Source organism: Monodon monoceros, unplaced genomic scaffold, assembly GCF_005190385.1.
Source record: "Monodon monoceros isolate NGI ecotype Baffin Bay Population unplaced genomic scaffold, NGI_Narwhal_1 Super_Scaffold_13, whole genome shotgun sequence".
NCBI lineage: Eukaryota > Metazoa > Chordata > Mammalia > Artiodactyla > Monodontidae > Monodon > Monodon monoceros.
The window spans coordinates 70,704,568-70,731,772 of NW_021703769.1; the positions used below are offsets into that span (position 1 = coordinate 70,704,568).

A 27,205-nucleotide genomic window follows, 5' to 3' on the forward strand; every position below is an offset into this window, starting at 1 on the left:
CCAAATCCAGGCTCACAGCCCCAGGATCCGCCATCATTCAACTCTTGCCTTTCCACGCTGCCCAGGGCACCTGGTTGCCAACCTCACTTACACTCTGCAGCTGGATGGCCATCGGACCAGAAGCCGGGGGTTGTTCCCAGAAGGGAAACATGAGCTCAGCAGGAACACAGCTGTCACCTCAGTCAAGTCCTGCACTGGGTTCTGGTTCCACTTCCCGGTAAGGAGCCAGCAAGGCTGCTCAGGGGAGGGAAGGGGTGGACGAGCTGACCACAGCGGGAGGCAGCCCCAGTGCCAGGCTCGGCTCCATCGCTGTCCAGCACAGGTCACAGGTCACCTTGATCTCCTGGTCCTACTGTTTCCTCTTCTGTATCACAGTAGTAACAATACCTTCAGCATATTTTCTTCTAGTCCTTAATCCACATCCATAGGCATTTTAAACATGATTACAATTGTAAAGTACTTACCATTTCTTCCCTACTCTTTTCACACATCATATATTAATGCTGCAGCCCAGTTTTCAGATTATTTTTAATGGCCACAGAATATTCGGTCCTATGGAATATTCAGGCACGGTGGTGTGTCACTATTTGCCAGGTACACGTGGTCATTTTTCATTATTATTCTTTACATATTTATTTATTTATTTATTTGGCTGCACCAGGTCTTAGTTGCGGCACTCGGTATCTTCATTTGCCGTGTGGGTGTTTTATTATTAACATCCATCCCAGGGCTTCCCTGGTGGTGCAGTGATTAAGAATCCACCTGCCAATGCAGGGGACATGGGTTCAAGCCCTGGTCCAGGAAGATCCCACATGCCGCGGAGCAACTAAGCCCGTGCGCCACAACTACTGAGCCCGAGTGCCACAACTACTGAAGCCTGAGTGCCTAGAGCCTATGCTCTGCAACAAGAGAAGCCACCACAATGAGAAGCCCGCGCACTGCACAAAGAGTAGCCTCCCGCTCGCCACAGCTAGAGAAAGCCTGCACGCAGCCACAAGGACCCAACGCAGCCAGAAATAAATAAATAAATGTGTTTTTTTTTTTAAATCCATCCCAGAAAGAATTTTTTTAAGTTCTTGTTAGTTTAGATAACTGCCAAAATACCCAAATTCCATTTGCTTATACCTGTTCTGTATGAAATAAGATTGATATCAAATTTTATTCTGGCCTCAAATATTTCATAAGAGACTGAATACGTGATTGGTATACTCAGTATAAGATTTTGAAGTTTGTTTTCAAGTTTTTATTATGGAGAATTTCAGACATACAAAAGTAGAAAAAGAGTTTAATGAACCGCCAAACAGCCATCACCCATTTTCAACAATGATCAGCTCACGATCTCATTTCATTCAGAACCTCTCTGCCTCCTCATACCCGTAACCCGCATTACAAGATTTGGAAATTTTAAACATAAATTTGCCAGAGAAGAGGCACTGTGACATGATGGAAAGACTTTAAACTTGGGAGTTGGACAGATCTGGGTTCACCTCCCAGTTCTAGTCCTTAGGAAAATTGTGTCACCTTTTTACACCTCATTTTCCTCATCTCTAATGTGGGGATAATAATGCCTACCTCTTCGAATTGGGGGAAACTTTAGGTGAGGACAAAAAGTCCTCCAAAGTGAGCGTCTCCAAAGTGTCAGGCACTGGTAATAACATAAAAGACTGAGACCCACCCCTGTTGTCAAGGAACTGGGATATTCTACTTATTCTAGAGTATTCTTTTCTTGTGCAAACTTTGATAATGGTTGCCTAGAGGAGTTTGACAAAGATTCAGGGACTTCTGTTAGGACTCAGTGGGGAAAAGTGCCGTGGTTGATGACTGATGTCTGGCTTGGGATTGGGGCTGAGGGATGAACACTCGTACTGAGAAGCAAGCTGGGCATATTATAAACACCTGATGTATAGTAAACATACTTCCACTCCTGGTAAGGTCTCAGACAACTAGCTACTGGAATTTCATCCTTTATAAAGTATGGACAAGTTGTGCCTTTAACTGGAAGTGTGGTAAAGGTTAAACTCATGACATAGGGTGTATTCTTATTGCCCTCAGGTGTGCACTCAAGACCTCATCTCTCCCATCAATGTCTCCCTAAATTACTCTCTCTGGGAGGAAGAAGGGACACCGAGGGACCAAAGTGCGGTAAGAAGAGATCAGCTGGAGAAACTGATAGGAAATAAGGGAGAATAGAAATTCAGTTTGGCAGGACTGTATTACATTGGCTTCAAGCAATAGAAATGAAATATGCTTACTTAAGCAGAAAGGAGTCTATGGGAGTTTGTATTTAAGAGAAATTTGGAAAACTGGGATTGGGAAGATGGAGGACCAGGGTAGGTGGAGGCTCTGGGGGCTCTCAAGAGGAAGAAATAATGGATGGACTTCCCAGGGCACGGCCCCTTCCATGTGTCCCTCTGTGTATCAGCTTCAGACCTCATTAGGCTTCTAACCTGGGCGAATACTAACAGGTGCAAATTACAGGGAGAGAACATCAGAAAGCCTAGGACCATCCCTGATCTGTGGAAGGACAGGGTATCCTAATTAGCCTTCTCGCCCAAGGGTATTCCGTTGAGGGCAGGTAGTTCCCTCAAAGCCTAATTGGGGTGCCCTTGTTATGTAAAAGAAGAGGAAAACACTCTCTATCCTAGTCTCCTGGATCCCACGCTCCCTACCCAGTGCCAAAAGCCTAATTTCCTCTTCTGAAATCCTTGACACTCAGCTGGTGGTTTGGCTTCTGTCGGAAGGCAGCAGGGTCTGATGGAAAGAACCTGGGCCTGGAAGCCTGAAGATGTAGATTTGTTTTTTTCTGGCACAAGCAGGTCTGTCTTTCTTTGGGACTGTTTCTGCATCTCTGCATTCTGAGGCCGCTTTCCGAGCCAGAGCTCCGTGACTGATAAGCACGCTCCTTCTTGTGGTTTTCGGCAGCTTGCGCTGAGTGCCCTGCCCCGCAACCTGCCACCCACTCAGGATGTATAGGGACAGCCAGCAGTTTCTCCCATCGGCACTAATTAAAAGAATAAAATAAAAAAGTCAAACTGTGTGGTGCAGCAACTCAGGCTTAAAAGGAGACCTGGGAATTCCCTGGTGGTCCAGTGGTTAGGACTCGAAGCTTCCACTACAAGGGGCACGAATTCGATCCCTGTTTGGGGAGCTAAGATCCCGCAAGGTGTGTCGCCCGACCAAAAATAATAATAATAATAAACAAATTAAAGGCTAATTTTAAAAGAAGAGAGAGACACCTGAGGTCACAGTTGTCAAAAAGTCTTCCTGGGGGAAGTGTCATTGGTTCCGGATCTCGCAGAATGAGTAGATTTTGGGTAGGTTGAGAGAGAAGAGGCATGATTTTAAGTTCGGGGAAAATGGGGAGGTGGGCTTAGCTTCTGGCAGGACAACTGAACAAGACAGAGGCCCTGGATGCCCCTTTGGGGACGGGCTGTGGTCTGGTGGGTGGTGGGAAATCTGCGTGGGAATGCTGGGGTGGCTGCGAGCAGTCAGAAGCTGCCAGGAGCCCCGCCCTTAGGGGAGGGTCTGCAGGCTGCTTGGCACGTGGCCTGGAAGTGGAGGAGGCTGGAGTCTCTCGAGAACATAGAGTTGATCACCCATAGAACAGTCCTGTGTCACCATTACCCTCAACTGCCTAATATGGCTTGCAAGGCCGGGGGGAATCTGCACCCTGCTTCCCTCTCCTGCCCCTCCTGACACGCGGCACTCCCGCCAGTCCGAGCATCTTCCTGCTCCTTACACGGGCACAATCTCTCTTGGCCTTCACGTAAACTGTTCTTTCTTCGTCTCTTTCCATTCTCTTCACCTGGCTCCCTCCTCCTCACCCTGTGGATTTCAGTTGAGATGCCATCCCTTCAGGAAGCTTCCCTGATCTCCAAGCGTAGGATAGGATCCCCTTCTACATCCTCTAAACATACCCTGTACCTGTCCCAACCTCACACTTGAGGATGCCGGGCCGTTTCTCCCACCAGCCTGGGAGGACGGGCAGTGTGTCTGTTTTGATCTCTGCTGGGGGGGTCTGGCCCAGAGCAGAAATTCTGGAAATGTTGAAAAAACTGGTCTTGATCTGATAAGAGATGGAGAGTTGGAGTTCACAGAGGAGAACCACAGGAGGAGCTAGTCCCAGGCAGGCGAGTCTAGAGGCTGCGCGGCCAGGTGTTGCTCCCAGCAGAGGCTGGGAGAACCTGGGAGAGCTGCTCGGTCAAGGCCCAGATCTCGTGGCCAGGACAGGAAGTGGACACCCTGAGCCTCCCTCAAGGAACTGCCACCAGAGGACTGTGGCACAGCCAGCCTTGGGCTGAGTCGGGAGGTTGGGGCCTGCCCCGGGAAGGCGTTGGCTCCTGAGAGGGCCCCGACCACAGCCAGCCCAGCTGAGCACCAAGCTCTGAGCCCCTCCAGCTCTCCTCCATCAGTTCTGCTGCCTCAACTATTCTCTCCTGTCTCCCCCTCCTCCGTGCTCGGCAGGGCAAGGACATCCAGCCCATCCTGAGGCCCTCACCACACTCGGAGACCAAGGAGGTAAGAGGGGAAGAGGGGCAGACAGAGAGGCCAAGGTCCAGTCCTCCTGGGTGTGGGGATCTGAGCCACCTGGTCCTTTCTTCTTGGCCTTTCAGATCCCTTTTGAGAAGAACTGCGGAGAGGACAAGAAGTGTGAGGCTGACCTGGGGCTGACCTCCACTGCAAGGTCTGTAAGGCCTCCTATTTCACTCGATGTTTTCCTGAGGCAGCTCCTGTGTATAAAAAGAACATAGGACTTCAGGTCGGAAGAGCCCCACAGCCACTGACTCCGTTTGTTGTCTGGGCCTTAGTTTCCCCCTCTGAGAAATGCTGGTGCCTTGCAGCTCTCCTATCAGGAATAGATGAGATCGCAAAACTTAAAGCCTGTGCATAGGAGTTTATTTTTGTGTATTTCTTTTTTCTGGCCTACCGGATCCCTCAGTTCTGAAAGTCCCCACCTCTGATCCTGCTTCCTTTGTTGGCCCCCATAACTTTGCCCTGATCCTCCCCCCAGATCCAGAGTCCTGCGTCTGACCCCCTCCGCCAGCCTCTCTGTGGGGCTGACACTGAGTAACTCGGGAGAAGACGCTTACTGGGTCCATCTCAGCCTGAGCTTCCCTCGGGGACTCTCCTTCCGCAAAGTGGAGACACTCAAGGTGAGCGAGAGGGTGGGGTCTGCCCGCAGACCACGTGCCAGGCTTGTCCTGCCTCTTGGAGCCCCAGGCGGTCAGGACAGCCTGAAGATGTGGGTGGAGGTCTTCGGACCACCTCTGGGTTCTCAGCCTGATGGCCACCCTCGAGCTGTGTGAGCTGAGATACAAGGTTCATCCTCTGTGAGCCTCGGATTCGCGACCAAGAAATGAGGCTGGGGACATCACAGGGTTAGAGGGTCGCATGAAATGGAGAGTGTGACAGAGGCTCATGGACCTGGTGGCCAAGAAGGTGTGCACAGGTTCAGGGAGACTGAGCTACCTTCCTCCTAAAGGTGGACCTAAAGACCAACTTGTCTTTGAGGGATGGCCTGGGTTGTTTTATTTTTTTTTCTTCTAATTTTATTGAGATATAATTGACATATAGCACTGTATAAGTGGAAGGTGTACAGCATAATGATTTGACTTACATACATCATGAAATGATCATCACAGTAAGTTTAATGCATATGCATCATCTCGTATGGATACAAAATTAAAGAAACAGAAAAAACATTTTTGTGTGTGATGAGAACTCCTAGGATTTACTCTCTTGAGCTGGGTTATTTTAAGTACAACTTTTATTTTTTAAATTATTGTTACAAAAGTAATACATGATCACCACAGAAACTTGGAAATTACAGAGAAGTTTAAAGAAAACAAACACCCGTACTTATACAACCCACAATTATGACTTTTAATATTTTGGTGTTTATCCTTCTGTTTATCTATACACATAGGTATAAATTATTGATACATTGTATATTTATTCTATATTTTAACTAATTGGCATTTTGCTCTCCATATGGTTATTTTTCCTCCATTTTTTTTTTTTTTTGGCGGTACGCGGGCCTCTCACTGTTGTGGCCTCTCCCGTTGCGGAGCACAGGCTCTGGACGCGCAGGCCCAGCGGCCATGGCTCACGGGCCCAGCCGCTCCGTGGCATGTGGGATCCTCCCGGACCGGGGCACGAACCCGTGTCCCCTGCATCGGCAGGCGGACTCTCAACCACTGCGCCACCAGGGAAGCCCCTCCTCCATGTTTTTAAAAAATTTTTGAATTTTGAAATTTAAAACAGAAATGTTGAGCCATACAATATTTGTCTTTTTGTGTCTGTCTTACATCACTTAGCAAGATGTTCTTCACCTTAGCGTTATGTTTTTGAGGTTCATCCCTGTGATAGCAAGTATGAATTTCATTCCTTTTTAAGGCTAATATTCCATCACATGGATATACCACATTTTGCTTATCCATTCATCTGTTGATGGATCCTTGAATTATTCTTATACAGCAACATTAAATGCTTTCTTAAGGGGTATCTAGTAGAGTGATTGAGAACTTGAGATCTGGGGTCAAACAGACCTGTATTCAAGTTCCTACCAGATCCCTGCCGGGTTACCCAGTTGTGAGACTGGGGGGAAGTCTCTCGACTGCTCTGAGCCTCTATTTCCTTATCTGATTTTCTTCCCAATCTGAACTGATATCTGTGGCTTCCAGACAGTGATGAAGATGAAGGGTTTTGTCCTCTTTAGCCCAGGATCAAGTTCATTTTGTAAATGGTTGCTGAATGTGTGGCTGTAGCAGCATTTTCACTCTCTCCTGTGATTGTACCACGATTCACTGAACCATTCCCACCTCTTTGGATGGTTTGATCACTTCCAGTTTTTCCCTGTGATAAACAGGATTGCAGTGAACATCTTTGTACTGAACCCCTGGCCGTACCCCTGACTCTTCGGCCCCACCTTTCTGCAAATGTGCCCTGGCCGGGGGGGAGGGGGCCTGAGGGTTGGTGGCCTCTGGGGAACCCTTAGCCTCACCCACTAAAACGCTCTTTCTCTCTCTTCTCATCCCCAGCCCCACAGCCAGATACCTGTGAGCTGCGAGGAGCTTCCCGAGGAGACCAAGCTTCAGAGCAGGGCCCTCTCTTGCAACGTGAGCTCTCCCATCTTCAAAGCAGGCAGCTTGGTGAGTGCTTCCAGCTCCCAGGAGTCAAGCAGCCAAGGGGCTGTAAGCTCAGGAGGGGAGGGAGCTCCTGGCTCTGGGGAAGGTGAAGGTGATTGGGAAGGCAGGGCTTATCCCTACCCCAAGAGAATGTGTGCAGAGGTGTCCTGTGTCGTGTTTGAGAGCCTGGACTTTGAAATCAAGAGAAACCCAGGATTAGGTCATTCATTTTGTGACCTTACACACATGACTTAACCACTCAGAACCTCAGTATCCTCATCTCTACAATGGGGATAAAACACCCAGCCCAGGGCTTGAGATAAGCTGTCACTGTGACTATGGCAGTGGGGGCATGGGGGCTGTGAGGGGCTAAGGTGGCCCCCTGAGGGCCAGGCGCCTTCCTTCTTCATTCCCCTCTCCTCCCCTGACAGGTTGATATCCAGGTGATGTTTCACACACTGCTGAACGGCTCCTGGGGGGACTTTGTTGAGGTGCACGCCAATGTGAGCTGGTGAGCAGGCCCCAGGCAGGCCCCTGCCAGCATCTCCTCCCACCCTGGCCTCAGACTGTCACACAGTCCTGGCCAGACTGTCTCCTAACACCGCCCTCTACCTTGCCCCCTGCAGCAACAATGAGGACTCAGGCCTCCTGAAGGACAACTCGGCCACCACCAGCATCCCAGTCATGTACCCCATCAACATCCTCACCAAGGAGTGAGTCCTGAGCGGCCGTCCCCCCTCTCCTCCCACCTCAGCCTCCCCACCCAGGGCCCCAGCCTTCCTCCCGGGGCTATCGATCTCTGAGTCAGGTCGATACTTACTGGCGGAAGAAAATGTGACTGAATGCTGACCTGCTGTGAGCTTCTGCTCCAGCTGCACTGCGCAGCTGAGGGCTTCCCCTGGAGCTTTCGACACCTCGCGAGGCACCTTGCCTCTCTCTGATTTACTGATGGACAACAAGGCTCAGAGAAGGGAGGAATCTGCCCAGAGTAGTACAGCTAGGAAGTACTGACACCAGGATCTGAACTTAAGTCTGTCTCACTCCAAACTCCAGCCAAGCTCTTGAACATTTCCAGCCGTGCTAGATTCCCTCTTCCCCGGGGCCAAGAGTGCTGGAAGAGATAGAAAAGCTTTCACAGTGACTCTTGCCCACAGAGAGTTTATGGTCAGGTTGGAGAACCCAGACACACAGAGTGAGTGTCTTAGAATGCTGTGGCAGGAAGGACCCATAGGGATCACTAGTTGGGTTTTCTCATTTACAGAAAAGAGGATGAAGCCAGAAAAGGGAAGTGGCATTTTCAAGTCGGCTCAGTGAGATGAGGGCGGGACCATGTCTGAGCCGGGGTCCCCGGTGCTTTTGAACATAAATGCCAAACACAATATTGTCTGAGGTGTGATATGAAATTAGAGCCAGGAGAGATGATGTGAGTTGGAGGAGACTTGAAAGGAGTCATGCAGAATAGGGGCTTGAACTGGGGTCTGGAGGATGAGGAGGTTCAGATAAGGGCTAGGAAGAAAGGCAGCCATTCTCATCAGAGAGACTAGCAAAGGGAAAGGCATGGGGGCGGCAAACAGTGGGGCAGATCTGGGGAGCAGGGGGTGGGCAGGCCCAGAGGATGGTGGGTATCTGTGGGGAGCAGTGGGCAGGCAGACTCGGAAGCGGGCAGGTCTGGATGTGGGGGAGCTTTGGACCTGACCCTTGGGGACAGCAGGGAGCCATTGATGGATTCGGAGGAGGAGCGTGGCAGGATCAGAGAGTGATATTAGGAAGGTCATTAGACGGATGGGGTGGGAGAACCAGGCGTTTGTGCACTTCTCGAGGAGATGAGCAGTGGGGCCCAAGGACAGTGGAGGCTCCGGCGAGGTGGCATCTAGTGGGGAGAACACAGCTCCAAAAGCCATCCACTTGTGTTCCAGTCCTTGTCCCCCACTGCAGGACTTTGGGCAAGACTGACCCCTTCAGTGAGCCCTAGTTTCCAAAGGGCAAGAGCAGAGCAGTGTCAGGATGACATGAGATCGTGCCTGCGCCGTCTCTAGCACAGTGGCTGGCAACTCCGAGGCTTCCCCTGGCCCGGGGCCCCCTGGGTGACTGGGTTGCTGTCTTCTCTGGCTTCTTCAGCTGCTCCTCTCTCTCCACAGCCAGGAAAACTCCACGCTCTATATCAGTTTCACCCCCAAGGGTCCCAAGATCCACCATGTCAAGCACATCTACCAGGTATGAACCTCAGTGTGAAAGGGTCCTTAGAGGTTTCACGTTCAGCCCCATCCTGAGGACCAAGGACGCAAAGACCAGCTAGACTCAGTCCCATCCTCAACGGGCCCAGTCCTCCGCCCCGTTCTGTGATCCTTTCTCTGAAATGCTCCCAGTGGCGCATACTCACCAGCTCCTTTCCAACTCTGGATAACTTATTTCTGGAATCACAGAACTTGAGAGCCAGAAGGGCTCTGAGAGAGAACCTAGTTTTGGGGTTGTTGTTGTTTTAATTTATTTTATTGAAGTATAGTTGATTTACAGTGTCGTGGGGTGTTTTTGTTTTTTGAAGTAGAAAGTTCCCATTTATTTTAGGATTCAATTATATAGACATTTGATCTCCTAATTGCGTTCTCAGTTAGGTACAGAATCAGATTCATGTTTTCCGGAGAGAACCTAGTTTGGTTTTTTTTGCTGCACTGTGAGGCTTTTGGGATCTTAGTTCCCCAACCAGAGATCGAACTCGGGCCAGCAGTGAAAGTGCCAAGTCCTAACCACTGGACTGCCAGGGCATTCCTGAGAACCTAGTTTTTATTCAAACATTTAATGAGCTACCATTCCAGTTTAGGTACTTTCCTAGGTGGTAGGGCATCAATAAATAAAACAAGGTCCACAACCACTCACCAAACCCACGTTCTGAGCCTGGACCTTTATACATGCAAGCCCCGTAATTCACACCCAACCGTGAGAGATTGTAAGACAGGCAGTGTCGTTCCCATTTTACAGATGAGAAATCTGAGGCATAGACAGGTCAAGTAACTTGCCCTGGTTACCCAGCTAGTAAGGGGAACAGGTCAGATTCAAGCACTTACTTGTATACAAAATCCATGTGTTTAAGTTAGTGGTCCTCATTTCTCCTGCAATGCTCGGTGCTGTAGTAGAGTCATCATTATGGGAACTCAGAAGAGGGAGGCCGCCCCCTGAGTCTAAACCTTGAGGCGTCTAGGGCTTTCTTGAGGTAACCTCAGAGAGGAGCAGGCTCTGAACAAGCCAAGAGCATTTTCATTTTACCGTGGGGGAAACTGAGGCCCCAAAGAGGCGCCATCTTCCCCAAGGCCGCACTGAAGTCAGGGCCTGACTGGGCAGTAGCTAGCGGGGAAGGACCCGGGGCAGTTCAATCCCCTTCGGAACAAAGGTGGGAGCCATCTCACCTTGACACCTCGATGTCAGGAGAGGAGGGGCCTTTGGGAAGGTCAGATGCCCATTTGCATTGAAATAGAACGTTCTGAGTGACCAGTGGAGTTGGCTTCCAGTGTCTTTCACTGGGATGGCTCTGGGCTCCCTACTGGGTCGACCAGGCCAGTGCTTTTAGCACCAGAAGAGCGGAAAGAGTCCGACAAACCCCAACTCTGTCGCCTGCGCTCTGTATGACCTTGGGCCAAGGATTCACCTGTCCATGCCACAGTTCCCCACTGTGACAAGTGAGGTTTGGGATAAGAACTTCACAGGTGGTCGTGAGGTTTAAATGGGTCACCTGCTTCCTCTAGAGTGCTTGGCGCAGTGCCTGGGGACGTGGAGGTCGCCACAGGGGTGACGTGGGTGTCGTGCTGCAGCCCTGGCCTTCCCAGCTACTTGGAAACCTACATTCTTGCCTCACTCTGCCTGGAACCAGCTCAACCCCTTGAGCACGCGCTCTCTCTCTCTCTCTCTCCGCCTCTGAATAGTCACCAGGGCTAGATGCCTCCAGTATCTTCAGCCATGCATTTGTCTCACTACTGCCTGGCTTGCCAAGTAGCCACTCTTGCTAAAGGCCCTAATGGTCTCTGTTTTAGCTAAACCCAACACGGCATGGGTCATGGGTGATCCTGTCCCTCCTTCCTGAAGCTGTCCCATTAGTCAGGCCCTGTTTGCCTCAAGGAGGTCAGCTCTAATAACTAAGGTTTACTGTGGGCTAAATAAGCATGGAAACCCAGTGAGAGCTGGCCAGCTGGGCCACCGGATCTCCTTCCTCGTGGTCTTCTGCTCCCATGGCTGGTTAGGAACATAGGCTTCAGCCAGACCCGAGATCTTTTTGAAGCTCTGCCACTTAAAGCTGTGTGACCTTAGGCAGCTTACTTAACCTCTCTGAGCCTCGGTAAAATGGGGATAATAACACCTACCTTATGGGGTTGTCAGGAGGCACAAATGAGAAAATGCAATTTAATTTAATTTTTTTTTTTTTTTTGGCCATGCACCCGCACCCTCGACAGTGAAAGCGCAGAGTCCTAACCACTGGACCACCAGGGAATTCCCAGAAAATGCAGTTTAAGAACTTAGCACAGTGCTGACACAAACGGTATCAGTCAATATTGGCTGTTTTTAGCATTGTTGTTTTCCCCATCATCCAAGGAAGGTGATAGAACAGAGTGGTTCCAGTCTCTGGAGTCACAGCCTGGGTTAAAATGCCAGCTCTACTACTTGATAGCTTCAGACAAATTAGTGAATCTGAGCCTCAGTTCTCTCATCTGTAAAATGGGGATGATAGTACTGCCCATCACATAGGAATATTGAAAGAACTAAATGAGATCATGCATTTAGTGAGACTCAGACGAGGCCTAGCATGCTAAGTGTTCATCAAGTGGGGATTGTTACCACCTACGTGTTCTAACCCTCTGTCCTCTGCTTTGTCACCATTGCTATTGCCTCCTAGCAGATTCGGGGCTCTGGGCTTGCGCTACTGATGGTTCTGTTGTGTCTGTTTACACTAGGTGTGTCTCACTTCCAGGGTAAGTGTCCCCCTTCCAAATGACAACTCGGAATTGTGTCCCTCTTGCTCCTCCAATGCACCTGTGCCTGCAGCTGGTCACTGATCTCCTCTGGGATGTCTTCCTAGCATCTTTTGTTGTTGTTGTTGTCTTTCAATGGCTTTATTGAGGTAGAATTCACATACCAATTTACCTATTTAAAGTATACAATTCAATGGCTTTTAGTATATTCACAAAGCTGTGCAACCATCACCATAATCTAATTTTAGAACATTTTTATTACTCCCGAAAGAAACCTATTTGCAGTCACACCCCCTTCCTCCCTCCCCCAGCACCTGGCAGCCACTACTTTTGTCTCTATAGATTTGCCTATCCCGGACATTACATATAAAAGGAATCATACAACATGTGGTCTTTTGTTACTGGATTCTTTCACTTAGCATAGTATTTTCAAGGCTAATCCATGTTGTAGCATGGGTCAGTATTTCATTCTTTTTTTTTTTGCGAAATAATATTCCTTTGTAAGACAGGCCATACTTGATTTATCCATTCTTCAGTCTGTGGACATTTGGGTTATTTCCATTTTGGGCTATTATGAATAATTCTGCTAGAACATTCCTGTACAGGTTTTTGTGTGGACATACGTTTTGTTTCTCCTGGATATATAACTGGGAGTACAGTTGCTCCTCTTGAAGCTTTGGTCTCAGGATGTTCGAAACCAAATTTATCATCTTCCTGTAAGCCAGCATCTCCTTTGGTTTGCTTAGAATCCTTTAAAAGCACCATCTTTCCCTCAAGCAAAACTTCCAAGTCTGGGTGAACGTCTCCTTCCTCTGTACTTGGTTCCACTGTCTCCTCAGGTCCTGTTGTCTATATCCTCTTCTCTCTTCTGACCTCACTACTGCTCAGACTGAGTTCCTCACCTTCTTGCAGCTGGACTATGGCACAGGCTCCCAACTTCTTTCCATTCCATGCCTGCAGTGGGTGCAACCCCCTGGAGCCATCTTCCCCTTGGCTGCCTTCCAGGACTGCCCATTGCTTAGTCGTTGGTCCCTAACTTCTGGCCCTCCAGCCTCTGGACACCAGATCCTCATCCCAAGTCTCCTTTCCAGTTTTATCTCCTATCTCTCCTTCCCAGGCACCCTACCCTCCGCCACATCACACTCACCTGGTGCTCTCCTAATTCCCTGCATTTTCTCTTCCCGCTGGCTTCCCCCATCTTTATCTGTTAATCCCCTCTCTACCTTTTACAGCTAAATTCAAATGCTGCCTTTAACATTAGGCCATTTAAATTTAACTTAACTGATGCTTTTAAAGAGTCCACAAATGTTTGTTGAATGAATAAATGATAGAACCCCACAAACTGGATATGTATTTCCCTGCTTGACCTGCGATTCATTGGTGCTACTCCTGTGTCACCTTCTTCTACATTTCTGGGTCTTCCAGCCCTAGCACAGACAGATCTTTTTTATAAAAGGCACTTAGGAAATGCTTTTTTTAAAAAAATCTTGGCTGCGCCGCACAGCTTGTGTGATTTCAGTTCCCCGACCAGGGATTGAACCCAGGTCACAGCAGTGAAAGCCTGGAATCCTAACCAGTAAGCTACCAGGGAACCCCCAGGAAATGTTTCTTAAATAAATTCAGTGCACTTGCCAAAATGTTTTTCCCAAATAATTTTTGCATCTATCCTTGTTAAATGTCCTTCCTTCTTTCACTCATTCAAAAAACTACTTTTTGCGAGGCTGGTTATGTGCTGGGTAATGTGTCAAGGCCGTAGGGAATTGCAGGTGAAATGAGCCACAGCTCCTGCCCTCTCACAGCTCACAGTCTAGGGGGAATAAACGCACACAGGCAGACGCTTTGCCATCTTGCTGGGGAACGAGGATGCTGTGGGAGAGTCAGCCAAACCTTCAGGGATGATGTTTGAGCAGTACCTTGCAGGATGGGCAAGGGTTAGCCACATGGAGGAAGCAGAGAAGCGCGTGGAACCCATGCTGTAAGGTTATGGTTGACCACTGCCCACTGCCTAATGAAGAGCGGGCCCTTGGGTCCCAGCCAAGCAGGATTGGATCTGGGGTGGCATTCAGGGCTCTGCAGCCCCTTGTCCTCTGTACCAGGTGAGGATCCCGCCTTCTGTCTATGACCACAATGTGCCCGCCCTGGAGGCCTTGGTTAGGGTGCCACGGCCTCACGGTGAGGGGCCCATCATGCACAAGTGGAGCGTGCAGGTGGTGAGTGTGGGCCACAGAGGGAAGGGCGCGCAGGTCTCTGGGGGTGAGTTCATGATGTGGGGGTGGGGGGAGATGTGTGGGGACAGGAGTGAGCATGATAGAATCTGCCAGGGGCCAGTGGGGAAGAACTGGGATGCAAGGTGGTATCTGAGAGTGGGGAAGAATGCAGGTCTAGCCTCAAGGGGCGGGCGTCCCCTCTCAGCTCTGGACTAACTGAAGACCTCGCCTCATCCTTCCCAGGAGCCTCCTGTCACCTGCCACCGTGAGGAACTGGAGAGTCCATCTGATGTGGCTGAGGTGTGGGCCGTGACCTCAGAAACTGGGGTGGGGGCTGGCCAGAGGGCAGGTGGGAGGAGACCTCCCTGACCCCCCGCTTTCCTTCCCGCAGCCTTGCTCACTTGGAGCCGAGTTCCGCTGCCCAGTGGTCTTCAGGCAGGAGATCCTCGTCCAAGTGATCGGGACGGTGGAGCTGGTGGGGGAGATCAAGGTAGCTGGCAACAGACTCCAAGTGGTTCTGGGGGGGCCTCGAGGGGTGGGGGGTGGGCTTCCCCCCCAGAGAGCCTCCTTGCATTTTTTGTTCTGTCTTGAGGAAATAGCCCCAATGTTTACACAGTTGCAGATGAAAGAGGACCACGATTTGTTTAAAATTTGCAGGACTGTTTTCAGGGGCCTACAGATAATTCCTAGGTGTTCTTTATAGGAAAAATGTCCTCCCAACAATGGCAAACGGCACGTTAGAACGCTCCAGGAGAGAATGGGGTAGAGATGGCGCACCCACTAGGACCCATTTTCCTCTGCCTCTGCCCCTTGAGTTGCACTGGGGGGCAGAAGTCAGTGGGGTCTGGGTCCTTGTTCCCTCTGGCCTGATGCCCCACCCCCGCCCCTCCCTCCCACAGGCCTCCTCCATGTTCAGCCTCTGCAGCTCCCTCTCCATCTCCTTCAACAGCAGCAAGCACTTTCACCTCTATGGCAGCAATGCCTCCCTGGCCCAGGTATGTCTCTACCTCCTCAGAAGACCCGGGAACAGTGGGCAGCAAAGGAACGGGAGGAACCCAGGGCAGAGCTAGGAGAGCTGGAGCTGGGAGTGTGGGCAGCCACAGAGGAGGTTTGGGCTTTAGTGCTGTAAGAACCTCCCCACAGGGCTTCCCTGGCGGCACAGTGGTTAAGAATCCGCCTGCCAATGCAGGGCACACGGGTTCGAGCCCTGGTCCGGGAAGATCCCACATGCCGCGGAGCAACTAAGCCCGTGCGCCACGACTACTGAGCCTGCGCTCTAGAGCCCGCGAGCCACAACTACTGAAGCCCGCGTACCACAACTACTGAAGCCCGTGCACCTAGAGCCCGTGCTCCGCAACAAGAGAAGCTACCGCAATGAGAAGCCCGCGCACCGCAACGAAGAGTAGCCCCCGCTGGTTGCAACTAGAGAAAGCCCGTGTACAGCCACGAAGACACAGTGCAGCCAAAAATAAATTAATTAAAAAAAATAAAAAAAAAAAGAACCTCCCCACAGCCAGAGCCATCAGCCTTGGCACAAGCAGACCACAAGGTCAAGATGGGTTTGATGGCAACTCAGCCAAGGGGCCCCCACCCCACACGCAGGGCGTGATGGGAGGGGCCCAGCACGTGCAGAGCCTGGCGTTGAGAGAGTGGGCGAGATGGGTTTAAGAGCAGGAAGCTCAGAGCAGGAGAAGGGAAGGGGCAGCTGAAAAAGTAAGCAGAAGCCAGATTCTGAAAGGCACTGCGTGCTGAGCTGGGGTTCTGGCATTTCATCCCGGGGCTAAGGGAAGACTCTTAAGGGTTTAAGGGGGCCGTGGTGCATATTTGCCTGTTCATTCTGGTGGCTGCAATGCAAGGTGTACTGGAGAGGGGGTCTGGCCCAAGCCCCATGTCGTGCGTGACACAGTCCAGATGGGAAATGCGGAGACCTAGGGATTGAGGCCAGATTCACAAGAAATGTCAGGGGTGGGAACGGCTTCTTCCCTGCACTCCCCACCTCTCCTCTCCCCACAGGTCATCATGAAGGTCGACGTTGTATATGAGAAGGAAATGGTCTATCTCTACGTGCTGAGCAGTATCGGGGGACTCTTGTTGCTGCTACTGATTTTCTTAGCTCTGTACAAGGTAGGAGCTTCTGCGAGGAATGGGCACCCAGCCAGGCTGGGGAGAGTGGAATTGGCAGGAGTCAGGGAGCAGAATACCAAGATGAGGGGGCTTTAAAGCCAGAAGGGGCCTCAGCCTACTCTTCCTTCTACAGATAAGGCTACTGAGGCCCAAAGGGCAAGCAAGACTTTACCGGCATCCCTCAACAAGCACTGGCAGAGCCAGACCTGGGTACCCAGGGAGAGGAAGGAGAAGGACTGTCCCACATATTGAGGGCCAGGCACTGGGATACAGGGGCACAGAACACACACATGGTCCATGGCTTTGAGATGCTCACAGTCCGTGGGGGACACAGACATAAACATGATGGGGGCTATACTATGTGCTCTGGGCCTATGATACAGGGACCTAACTGAGGTTGGGGGGAGTCCAGAAAGGCCTCTCAAGAGAGGTGGCCTTTGAGTTGGGATTTGAAGGATGAGTAGAAGTTAGCCAGATAAAGAGTGCTGGAGGGCAGCTGTTCCACATGAAAAACTCAAATATTCCAGAAAAGAAAACATAGAAAATCAAAGTTTCTCCCTATTGCAACCCCAGAGGGTTGTCATTAACAACCATTTTGTTTATATTCCTCCATGTTCTAATTTTATTGTTAACGTATATGTGAATGTGTGAGCATGAGAGAGAGAGAAAAGCCAGTGGATGTGTGGATGTATACAAAACATTACTGTATATACTGCTTGGGAGCTTGTACTCCCCCCTGGATATTATATCTTGATGTCTTTCTGTCTGAGCACAAACAGATTTGCCTCTTGCTCTTTAGTTTTGTTTTTATAATTTTTTAAAAAAACTTATTTATTTTCTTGGCTGCGTTGGGTCTTCATTGCTGCGCATGGGCTTTCTCTAGTTGCGGCGAGCTGGGGTTACTCTGTTGCGGTGCGCGTGCTTCTCATTGCAGTGGCTTCTCTTGTTGCAGAGCACGGGCTCTAGGCGCACAGCCTCAGTAGTTGTGGCGCACGGGCTTAGTTGCTCCACGGCATGTGGGATCTTCCTGGACCAGGGCTCAAACCCATGTCCCCTGCATTGGCAGACAGATTCTTAACCACTGCACCACCAGGGAAGCCCCTGCCTCTTGCTTTTTAACCCGGGTGGTTTTCTACTGTCTGGATGCCTCACCTTTTATTTAACAAGATCCTTATTGACAAATGTTTAGATTGTTTGGAATTGACCTTTTTTTCAAACTGTGTGCCAAAAGGCGCTTTTTTTTATTATTATTATTTATTTAGGTTTTTTTTGGCTGCGTTGTGTCTTCGTTGCTGCGCGCAGGCTTTCTCTAGTTGCGGCGAGCGGGGGCTACTCTTCGTTGCGGTGCACGGGCTTCTCATTGCGGTGGCTTCTCTTGTTGTGGACCACGGGCTCTAGGCACACGGGCTTCAGTAGTTGTGGCACGCGGGCTCAGTAGTTGTGGCGCACGGGTTTAGTTGCTCTGCAGCATGTGGGATCTTCCCGGACCAGGGCTCGAACCCGTGTCCCCTGCATTGACAGGTGGATTCTTAACCACTGTGCCACCAGGGAAGTCCCAAAAGCCTCTTGTTACCAACATCTTTGCACACGTGTCCAGATGTTTTTTAGAATCAATTCCTAGAGCTGGTATTACTGAGCCAAAGAATATATATCTTTTGAGCTTTCACCAGAGAGTGTATGGCCCCTACTAATAAGCCCTATATAAGTGCAGGCTCTTGCTGTTAGTATTACTAGATATTGTCAAATCACCCACCCGCAATAATGGTACGTGACATTTTGATGAGCCTCAGGAATGAACTATTAAACGTACAGCTTTTTAACATATTGCCAAGAAGCAGGTGTGGCAGATCCCCTCGCCCCATCCCCAGAGCAGATGCCACCGGTCTGTGGCATGTGTGACTTATCCCTATAAATGGTACTTTCATGTTTTGCAGGGGCCGAAGGGTCCAAAGGGCTCTGTGGACTCTTTGTTTACTCAAGTCTTGTCTTCCTACAGGTTGGTTTCTTCAAACGGAACCTGAAGGAGAGGATGGAGGCAACCGTAGATGCTTCAAACGAAACCACTGGAGAAGACGCTGGGCAGCCGGCGTCTGGGGAAGAAGCCATGGACCCGGGCTGCCTGGAGCCCCTCCACGAGAAGGAGGCCCAGGATGGAGGTGGCAGGGACTGAGGTGCAGGCTGGATGCAGAAGGCCCAGGACTGGACTCGGGATGCCTGGTGCCAGCCTGCCTCTACCTGAATTTCACCATGCCCCTCCGTGAGCCTCACTTTCCCTATCTTGAACATGGGCCCATTCCTGCCTGCCTCCTTTGCAGGCTTATGGTGAGGATCCTTTGAGGGATGGGCCAGGAAGGCCACAGAGGTGAGGCCTTGTAATTATCATGTGGTCCTGGCTCCCACCGGCCCCTGTGAGTTTCCTTCCCTGGAAGAGAACATCTGATCTAAATTTTGGAGAAACAGTCATCTCAGGACCTAGCGACACTCCAGGCCCTCATACCCACCTGCCCTTGGATGTCCGCAGAGGCCTCAAGCCCCCAGAACCTTGCGTTGCATCCTCTCCTGCCTGGAATGCAGTCAGCTTTCAATTCTCCTACCAGAGAGCAAATCTCATCTGTGCCACTACATTGCTCCTGGAAACCCCTTGCCCTTTGGCTAACAGTCAGGTTCCTTAATAGGCCTTCCAACGTCTGCAAAACTGGGCTGTTCCCTTCCCAGCCTCTTCTCGAGACAGCTCGCCTCCCTTTCTAAGCGCCAGTTAACCAGCCTTTTCACCTGCCCAGCTCCTTCCTTCACCCAGACTCTTCTCACTTCCTGGAACATTCCTCCTGCCTCCTTTTCCTGCCTAACCCTCTCTCAGCCTTCAGATCTCAGTTCACACATAACTTCCGCAGGGCAACCCCCCAACCCCAACTCAGTTTGGTTCCCATATTATACACGCTTACACTAGCCCGCACTTGTCCTGCATAGCACTGATCATATTCGTTAATTGTTAAGTGATTTACTTAAATTAAACAGTGGACTCCAGCGGGGTAAGGATCATACCTTTCTTGTTCACCTTGGGACCCCTGGTGGTATCACAGAACCAGACAATTTCACTGAATTGTGAGGGTGCCTGTGAGAAGATAGAGAAAAAAGCTTGGATGGGCCCCATGGCAACCCCATCCGACAAGGCTCAGTCTGCCCCAGGCGCCTGCCCCCTCCCTCCACAGCCCCACCCCGTACTCCATCACATCCCACTGTGGCCCCCACCATCAAGGATGGAAACTATGTCCGTTTACCTGGCTCCCAGTGCCAAGCACAGCACCTGTACATATTTACCAAATAAATTAAAAATTCTGCCCAATTTTGTGATGTTTTTGTGCTGGTGCAACATTCCAGCCTGGCTCAATTAAATGAAAATTTCCTGGAATTAAATGGGAATTCCAGTGGTCAGAACTTGGAGTTTTCACTGCCAAGGAGCCGGGTTCGATCCCTGAGCAGGGAACTAGGATCCCACAAGCCACCTGGCGTGGCCAAAAAAAAAGAACATTTCCTTCTCAACCCTCCCACTAAGTGGGACCAAAACAGTCAAATCTTTTTTTCTTTCCTTTCTCCCTTCTCCTTCTCCTTCTCCTTTTTCTATTTGCCGTGATGACCCTCAGAAACTGACATGTGCAGGACGTTGTCAGTTCATTCAAAGGAAGCAGCGAGAGAGACACAGAAAATGAGGAAAGGTTAGGGAGGCATTGACAATTTATTAAGCTGTGAGAATAGACCTTCTCTGATACCCCCGCTTTAATTTTTTTTTAATTGAGGTATAGTCGATTTATGCCCTCCCCCTTTTTTTAAAGAAATGGTTGTTGGGCCTTGACCCTGAAACTGCCTCCCCCCACCCCCCCACCCCTGCCTTAGAAGGAACAGAGGGGACTAGTCACTGCTGCCCTCTTGTGGTCAGTAGGACACCGGGGGAATATTGAGTAACTCTAAGGTCAGCTCCTGTCCAGCAGTGGGAGGTGAGAAGCAACATTTGGTCCCTCAAGCAGTGACCTTTGATGGCTCCCTTCTGCCTACAGCGGAGTAAGTGGACATTCCTGAGCTGGGCACACAGGCTTTCAAAGCCTACCGGCCTCTCCAACCTCATCACCCCCTTCTGGTCCAGCCTCCAAGGAACAATGGGGCTGGCTCCAAAGCAAGACATCAGGAAGGAAGAAGTGAGGCTTATTTTCCTAGAGAGGGGAAAAAAATGTTTTGACCATCAGGAGTATCACTGAACTGCTAAAAGTACATGAAGTGATCTGTAAGCCTCATGAAGCATAAGTTATTCATTCCTGCAGGATTTCTTGAGCACTCTGTGTCAGGCCCTGTGCTGAGTCTGAGGACCTGCTTGTGAACATGACAGACAAGTCCCTGGCCTCGGGAAGCTTCACTTCAGTGGGAAAACAGAGCGAAAAAGTAGAAATGTGATTCCAGGTAGTGATAGGGCCGTAAAGAAAGTGAAGAGGGACAAGGGGTAGGGGGTGATGGAGAGGGCCCTTTTACATAGGTGGGCGGGAAAGTCTCTCTGAGGAAGCGAGCTTCTGTGACACGAGGAAAAAGTGAATATTTTCATCAAGGCTGGCAACAAAACACAGAAAATCTGGGAGGTTCATTTCAGGAACAGACCTGCTGTCATCACGCCAAGGAATCTCTCTTCCAACTCGCTCAAGAGTACTGTCTTTGTGGTAGTTCCCTGACAGTCCAGTGGTTAGGACTCCACGCTTCCACTGCAGGGGGCACGGGTTCGATCCTGGTCGGGGAACTAAGATCCTGCATGCCGTGCTGTGCAGCCAAAAAAGGAAAAAAAAAGAAGAAAAAAAAAAAGAGCACTGTCTTCAAACACCTATGCATCCTTCCTGCCTCTGTGCCTTCACACGTGCTGTTCCCCTTGCCAGCCTGTCCACCTCCACCTGTTTCCTTTTCTTTTGAACTCTTCTCCATTATGGTTTATTACAGGATATCAAATATAGATCCCTATGCTATACAGTAGGTCCTTGTTTCCACCTGTTTTCTATCCTTTAAAATCTTTCTACTTCAAAGTATTGATACTTCCAAGCTTTTCTCATCCCCTTGGTTCCTGGACAAAGGACCCAATTCATCACCACTTTGTTTATGGCTCATCGGAGCACGTGATGCTGACTCTGTGGGCCCCTCTCTCAAGACTAGGAGATTCTGGAAGGCAGGACTCAGGCCTCACGTGCATTACCAACACCGACCCCTCACCAGGGCTGGCACAAAGGTATTGTTCAATAAATGTTTGATTCAGTGGCCCTAAATGTATATGGGTTAAATCTATTGGTTTTACCCAATTAGAAATTAAACCGGAGAAAAACTTAAAACATAAGAACATCCATGCCTACATTCCACGCAAGCCATCAGAGTGATGACATATGTCATCACATGTCACGCAGCTTCTAGAAAACAGTTCTTTATGGGAAAAACAGAGTGAAAAAAAAGTAAATAACAACAAAAAAAAAGCTATAGGGGCTTCCCTGGTGACGCAGTGGTTGAGAGTCCGCCTGCCGATGCAGGGGATGCGGGTTCGTGCCCCGGTCCAGGAGGATCCCACGTGCCATGGAGCGGCTGGGTCCGTGAGCCATGGCCGCTGGGCCTGCGTGTCCGGAGCCTGTGCTCCACAACGGGAGAGGCCACAGCAGTGAGCCGCGTACCGCAAAAAAAAAAAAAAAAAAAAAAAAAAAGTAAATAACATCTTAGTATCGTTAGGAAAATGGTCAAAACCCAGTCAGCCCTAGGATGGAAACCAGGCTCTGCTGCTTCCTAGCTGTGTCATGTGGGGCAATTTCCTTAACCTCTCCGGGATTCATTTCTTCATCTGTTAAACAGGAATAATAGCAGTCTATACCTCAGAGTCGCTCTGAGCGTTAAATAACACGTGTAAACTGCTTAGCACTGTTCCTAGCGTATAAGTGCTAATGGTGGTAGACAGAAATGGTTGGTCTATTGTGCAGGAGGAGGGTGTAGTAAAAGCAGCAGGCTGACCACAAGTCAAGAGACTTGGTGCTGGAGCTCTTCCATTAGCCCTTCCACCTCGACCTTGGGGAACACACATGTCCTTTCTGGGTTTGGTCTGCTCCACCTGGCACCTGAAGGTACCTCAGGAGCTGTCATGAAGAGAGGGGTAGAGGCTAAGCAGCTAAGTTCCCACCCTCATTTGAACCAATATTAAATACCAAGGCTACTGGGATTCCCTGGCGGTCCAGTGGTTAGGACTCTGTGCTTTCGCTGCTGAGAACGGGGGTTCAATCCCTGGTCAGGGAACCAAGATCCTGCAAGCCACATGGTGTGGCCAAAAGAACCCCAAATACCAGGGCTACTTTATCAATTAAGCACCACAGGCACTGTACCCAGGTCCTTCTAGCTTTCAAGTGCCTACAGTTGGGAGCCGAAGAAAATTTCAACTCCAAAATAAGGAGATTAGGGCGTCCCTGGTGGCCCAGTGGTTAAGAATCCACCTGCTAATGCAGGGGACACGGGTTCGAGCCCTGGTCCAGGAAGATCTCACATGCCTCGGAGCAACTAAGCCCATGCACCACAACTACTGAGTCTGTGATCTAGAGCCCAAGAGCCACAACTACTGAAGCCCACGCACCTAGAGCCTGTGCTTCGCAACAAGAGAAGCCACCGCAATGAGAAGCCCACGCACTGCAAGGAAGACTAGCCCCTGCTCGCTGCAACTAAAAAAGCCCACACACAGCAGTGAAGACCCAACGCAGCCAAAAATAAATAAATAAATAAATTTTAAAAAACAAAAAAACAAAATGAGATTAAATTGTATAATTGAAATAAATGTTGTAGTAAATGTCTACAAATGTAATATGTCAGGTAGTCAAATGCAGTTCTGTTCAACATATACAGTTATATATATGAACTATATTAAATGCGGGAGTTGGGGTTTTTTAATATTTGAAATTATGTGTGGTAGGGTGGCTGTACAAAAATGTGCATAACGTTTACAAAGGTCTTTAAAAGACTGTGAGATTTCCCTTGAAAAGTAATGTTCTACATCCAAAATTTAATCTTTGAAAACCACTAAACACACCAAACCGTACTGAACTACATGATCTCTAGGGCACCTTTCCGGAGTTGGTAGATCATGAGAGGCGGGATTGAAATGTGCTTAGTGAGGTTATTTGCCCTTGACAAGTTATAAGGCCTGAGGATGGGCGCGGGGCCGAGGGTGATGTCAGGATCCTGAGGCCCAAGAGGCCTTGTGGAGCGATGACTCCCCACTCGCCTGTGAGGCTGAGCTGCTGGGGGCAGGTGGAGCCAGGCAGACATGGTCTGAACGTCTCCTTCATAGGGAACTTAGCAGGTGTTCATCTCAAGATGTGCCCTGCAGCTGAGTAATTCCCTGAGGTGTGGCCTGTCCTCCTTAGCTAAGTTCACGACAGGGCACACTCCAGAATTCCCCCAGACTCACTGATGGCACCAACTCCCCATCATTTCCTGAGGAGCCAAGTGTTAGGAGGCTGAGGCTCAGATGTGAAAGTAGGATAGAGATGGGGTGGTAACAACATGGTCCTAAAAAGGACCAGCCTAGTGGGTCTTAAAGGCTGAAGTTGTCCAACCTTCGTACTGGGTCCAGTATGCTCCCCCTATGGGTGGGGTTGGAACTGCAGACAACCCCTGTAATTCCAGTCACAGTGTGCAGAGGGGTGGCTAGAGGTTCCAGCTGGCAGCGGGGAGGGGACAGCCCAGCTGGCTGCTGGGAGCCTGAGAGAGCTGGAACGCAGGCACTAGGTCTGGATATGAGAATCAGGGTCTGTTTTCTGGCCCAAGAACAGACCCTCCGTGTTTGGGAATAGGGACCTCCACAAGGCTGAGGGTTTTCTCACACCTGCACTGGACCCCCTTTGTGTTTGTGCAGCATTCAAAGCACAGGACGTGAACTTGCACAGATATGGGCAAGTCATGTCTCCTGAGCCTCAGTTTATAAGATTCAAGTGAAACACTTAATATAAAAGCACTTCCCAGACAAGGACTTACAGCTTCACTGGCTGTAGTGATGACCTAGTACCTCCCACTGCCCGGGGCACTATCCGTGCACACATTTTTAAGGACAAGTCTCTTTTACCACATAAAGGTTTTTATTGAACTCAAATTCAGGGGCTCCAAAGCCTGAGGAAGACAAGGGAGGCTGGGGTTTGCACTCAGAAGCCAGGCCAAGCTTCGGGGCCCCACTCCCCGCCCCACCTACCCTCACCCCTTCCTGACTCAACGAGGGTCTCAGTAGCTACCAATCTAAGCTACCCACTCTAATTAAGTAACCCAACCCCCCTCCCCCCACCCCCACCTAGCACTTTGCCAAGCCAGGCTTCCACCAAGGGGCATGCTGCCGCTGAGGCCAGCTCTCTGCTGACCTCTTTCTGGATCTCTCTCAGAGCCTCCGGCTGCCAGCTTGGCCTCCCTCCAACCCCTCTTCATAGCCCATTTCCCATAAGTCTCCGTGTCATGTCGCTTCCTCCATCCCGGCCCCCTCTCCTCCTAGAACCCTCGACTCCTCCCTCCTCCAGCGTTTCCCCTATTCTCTCTCAAGGTTTCTCTAGCTCCCTGTCCCCTTCTCTTCTGCCCACCACCTCCCCACCGCGACGGGGCCCCAGGTCAGCGCCGGCCGGCCGCGTGGGTCCGCTGGTGGCGGATGAGGTCGGAGCTCTGAGAGAAGGCCTTTCCACAGTCATCGCACTTGTAGGGCCGCTCCCCGCTGTGGACCCGGTGATGCTGCAGCAGCGTGGAGGAGCGGCAGAAGCCCTTGCCACACACGGCGCACCTGTAGGGCCGCTCGCCCGTGTGGGAGCGCTGGTGCTGAATCAGCGTGGAGGAGCGATTGAAGGTCTTGCCGCAGTCGGGGCAGCTGTAGGTGCGACCCGGCAGGTGGGTACGGGCGTGGATGGCCAGCACCGAGCTCTGGCCAAAGCGCTTGCCGCACTCAGGGCACTTGAAGGGCTTCTCGCGGGCATGGCTGCGGGCGTGGGGGATAAGCGCCGAGCGCTGGGAGAAGCTCTTGCCACAGATGCCACAGCTGAAGGGCCTCTGCCCGGTGTGCACCCTCTGGTGACTACGCAGGGATGAGTTCTGGCTGTAGCACTTGCCACACTCGGGGCAGCTGTAGGGCCGCTCATGGCTGTGGGTGCGCTGGTGCCGCAGGAGGTAGGAGCTGTCGCCGAAGGCCTTGCCGCAGTGTGGGCACTTGTAGGGCTTCTGACCAGAGTGCGTGCGCTGGTGGCGAAGCAGGTAAGAGCTGTCAGCGAAGGCCTTGCCGCAACGGGGACACTTGTAGGGCCGCTCGCCCGTGTGCGTGCGCTGGTGTTTGATGAGGTCAGAGCTCTGGGAGAAGGCCTTGCTACAGACCTCACATTTATAGGGTTTTTCACCTGTGTGGATGCGCTGGTGCTGGATCAGGGTGGAGCCCCGCCCAAAACTCTTCCCACAGATGCCGCAGATGTTAGGCCTCGGGCCCTGCCCACCCCTGGCCCGGCCACCCCGTCGGCCTGGACCACGAAGGGTCCCCGTCAGGCCCAGGGGATTCTGGAGCATCTCAAACTGGGGTGTAGCCAGCAGGGCCCCTGTAGGCATCTCAAAAGGGGGCCCTAGGGGCAGGCCCCCAGTGGGCTGCTCCCCAAACCCCTGGGTGAAAGAGTCCAAAGGGTGGACTCCCAAGGGGATGCTCAAGGGATTCTTTTCCTCAGGATTCAGAAGAATCTCTGCACCTTCCTGGAATTTGGAACTTTGAGCTTCAAATTCAGGGCTCTGGGTTTTGAACTCAGGATTCTGGGGTTCAAATCCAGGGTTCTGCGTTTCATACCCCGGGCTCTGGGATTCATACCTGGAGCTCTGAGATTCATATCCAGGGCTCCGGGGTTCATACCCAGGGCTCCGGGGTTCATATCCAGGGCTCTTGGGTTCATACCCAGGGCTTTGGGGCTCGTACCTAGGGCTTTGGGGTTCAAACTCAGGGCTCTGAGAATCTGATTCAGGGCTTCTGGGTGCAAACTCAGGGCTTGGGGGTACAAAACCAGGGCTTCGGGACTCAAAACCTGGACTCTCAGGCTCAAACCTGGGGCTTTGGGGTTCAAACTCTGGGCTTTGTAGCCCAAACCCAGGGCTCTGGGGTTCAAGCCCAAAAGGTATCTCTTCCACCTCATAGTCCCCAGTGCCTTCTTGCTGAGAAATTTCCTCTTCCTCATTCTCACTCATGTTGCCTGCAGGATCAGAGAATTACAGAAAACCCAGATTGTGTGGGGCCTGGAAGGTCACTGGGTCCCACCATTAGTTGCCACAAACCTTTCCCTCCTCCTCAAGCATGGTCGCTGGCCCTCGGGCAAGTGCTGAAATTCCCACCTCCCCCTCAGCAAACCCAGGACACCGGGTCCCCGCCCCCGCCCCCTCCAAGTCCCAGGTGTCTAAGCCCCCGGCTCTCTTCCCCTCCCACCCACTACAACCCCCTCTCCCGCTCCCAGTCACGCTCCTCGGAGGGGCGCTCCCTCCCTCACCTTTGAGAGACCCTTCGGGGCTCCCCATTTCGTCAGGACTTTGCACATCCCGGGGCTCGAGGCCCCACGGCGACGCCTCCCGTTCCATCCCCGCCGGCTCCCAGTGCGGCGGCAGTGGCGATGGCGGACGATCCTGCGACCCGGTCTGAGTGCCCCGAGACCCGGGCCCTCGCCGCCCGCCCGCTTAGCGCCACCCAGGGGACCCGGCTGTCCAGCCCCGGCCCCTGAGGCCGGACGTCTTGACCCTGGGCCTCTCCGGCCCGCTG

The 27,205-nt window shown here is 51.1% G+C and overlaps 2 protein-coding genes across 5 annotated transcripts in view; one reads left to right on the plus strand and one right to left on the minus strand.

Annotated features, from left to right (window-relative positions):
• Positions 1-20,276, plus strand: part of ITGAL (integrin subunit alpha L) — a 42,244-nt gene extending 21,968 nt beyond the window's left edge. For 2 of the 4 annotated variants that reach the window (XM_029219891.1, XM_029219892.1), the window contains 15 exons: positions 66-217; positions 2,053-2,142; positions 4,465-4,518; positions 4,614-4,684; positions 5,012-5,153; positions 7,041-7,151; positions 7,559-7,638; positions 7,754-7,840; positions 9,266-9,341; positions 14,179-14,292; positions 14,533-14,589; positions 14,681-14,779; positions 15,189-15,284; positions 16,303-16,413; positions 18,410-20,276. In XM_029219891.1, coding sequence (XP_029075724.1) covers positions 66-217; positions 2,053-2,142; positions 4,465-4,518; positions 4,614-4,684; positions 5,012-5,153; positions 7,041-7,151; positions 7,559-7,638; positions 7,754-7,840; positions 9,266-9,341; positions 14,179-14,292; positions 14,533-14,589; positions 14,681-14,779; positions 15,189-15,284; positions 16,303-16,413; positions 18,410-18,583 — 1,514 coding nt within the window. In that variant the 3' untranslated portion in view covers positions 18,584-20,276. Of the gene's footprint in view, positions 1-65; positions 218-2,052; positions 2,143-4,464; positions 4,519-4,613; positions 4,685-5,011; positions 5,154-7,040; positions 7,152-7,558; positions 7,639-7,753; positions 7,841-9,265; positions 9,342-14,178; positions 14,293-14,532; positions 14,590-14,680; positions 14,780-15,188; positions 15,285-15,478; positions 16,414-18,409 lie in introns of all 4 variants that reach the window. The other 2 variants (XR_003793065.1, XR_003793064.1) reach the window with 2 other exon arrangements.
• A 4,241-nt stretch (positions 20,277-24,517) lies between these two features.
• On the minus strand, positions 24,518-27,205 carry ZNF768 (zinc finger protein 768). Its single transcript, XM_029220116.1, has 2 exons — positions 26,940-27,205; positions 24,518-26,648 (listed from the first exon to the last, which is right to left on the minus strand). The coding sequence occupies exons 1-2, from the start codon at positions 27,025-27,027 to the stop codon at positions 25,051-25,053; spliced, it is 1,686 nt and encodes a 561-aa protein (XP_029075949.1). The 5' UTR covers positions 27,028-27,205; the 3' UTR covers positions 24,518-25,050.

What these genes read in the sequence shown, in the direction of transcription:
- ZNF768 (XM_029220116.1), bottom strand. Translation starts at nt 27,027, where the DNA reads ATGGAACGGGAGGCGTCGCCGTGGGGCCTCGAGCCCCGGGATGTGCAA. An exon ending in CCCCGAAGGGTCTCTCAAAG is followed by an intron (nt 26,649 to 26,939) that starts GTGAGGGAGGGA and finishes CTGATCCTGCAG; the next exon opens with GCAACATGAGTGAGAATGAG.